The sequence below is a fragment of the Caenorhabditis briggsae genome, assembly GCF_000004555.2.
Source record: "Caenorhabditis briggsae complete genome, chrV, whole genome shotgun sequence".
In the NCBI taxonomy this organism is placed as follows: Eukaryota; Metazoa; Nematoda; class Chromadorea; order Rhabditida; family Rhabditidae; genus Caenorhabditis; species Caenorhabditis briggsae.
The window spans coordinates 16341818-16342582 of record NC_013488.2 but is presented as its reverse complement, the minus strand read 5'-3'; the positions used below and the strand labels follow the sequence as shown (position 1 = coordinate 16342582).

The following is a 765-nucleotide window of genomic DNA, read 5'->3' as shown; positions in this document are numbered from 1 at the left end:
AAAACCTGACAAAAATCTGAGAAAACACTAAAAATCAATAAAATTCGAATTTCGCGCGCTTTTACCGGCAGTTGGCCTAGAAAACTCACACCTGGCCGCTAGGCCACCGGTTCGCACTTTGACTTTTCGATGCCGTTTTTCTAAACGAAGGAATTTTTTTTGAATTTTTTCGTTATTTTTATGGGGATCTACTTGGAATTCTGCACAACATAAAGCAATCAAATTTTTCACCGCACATCACCTTTAAAAATCCTTCAAAAAAAAAACAATTATTACCAAAATTTTCTCCACAAAATTCCCATATTCTTCTAGAACCTTCTCGTATCCAATTGTATTATAAAACGGTCCATTTTCCTCTTCTGGCTCCTGAAATTTGTCTGGAAATGCTTGATGGAGGGCATTTTCCAATTCAGTGATGAAAACGAATTGATGTTTGGCATCTTCGAAAATTCGAACGGTATTTGGTACTGTAGGAGCGTTGGTGTTCCACTGAAAGTTTCGGGTTTTTTCGGGATTGAAATTCGAATTTTTTACTTATTTTTTTCAGTTTTCAACCGTTTTGATGGAATTTTTCCAATTTTTTAAAGGGGGACTCCGACCAAAAATTTTTATTGCATTAAAATGTGTTAAAAGTTATCTATTTTCCGAATATTAGTTCGAAAAAATTCAAAAAAATCCGAAATTCCCAAAAAACGCCGTTGAAAAGGAAGAAAATTCAAAAAAAGGTGCCGCCGGGGACGACGATTTTCAGAGAAAAACCTAGGC

General features: G+C 35.4%; 1 protein-coding gene across 1 annotated transcript in view; it reads right to left on the bottom strand.

Annotated features, from left to right (window-relative positions):
- Positions 1-243: 243 nt before the first annotated feature.
- CBG23898 overlaps positions 244-765 on the bottom strand; it is a gene marked incomplete at both ends in the record, with an annotated part of 1806 nt that continues 1284 nt past the window's right edge. The window contains one exon of the mRNA XM_045238320.1: positions 244-489. Within this exon, the coding sequence (XP_045100856.1) occupies positions 244-489 (246 nt within the window). The remainder of the gene's footprint in view (positions 490-765) is intronic.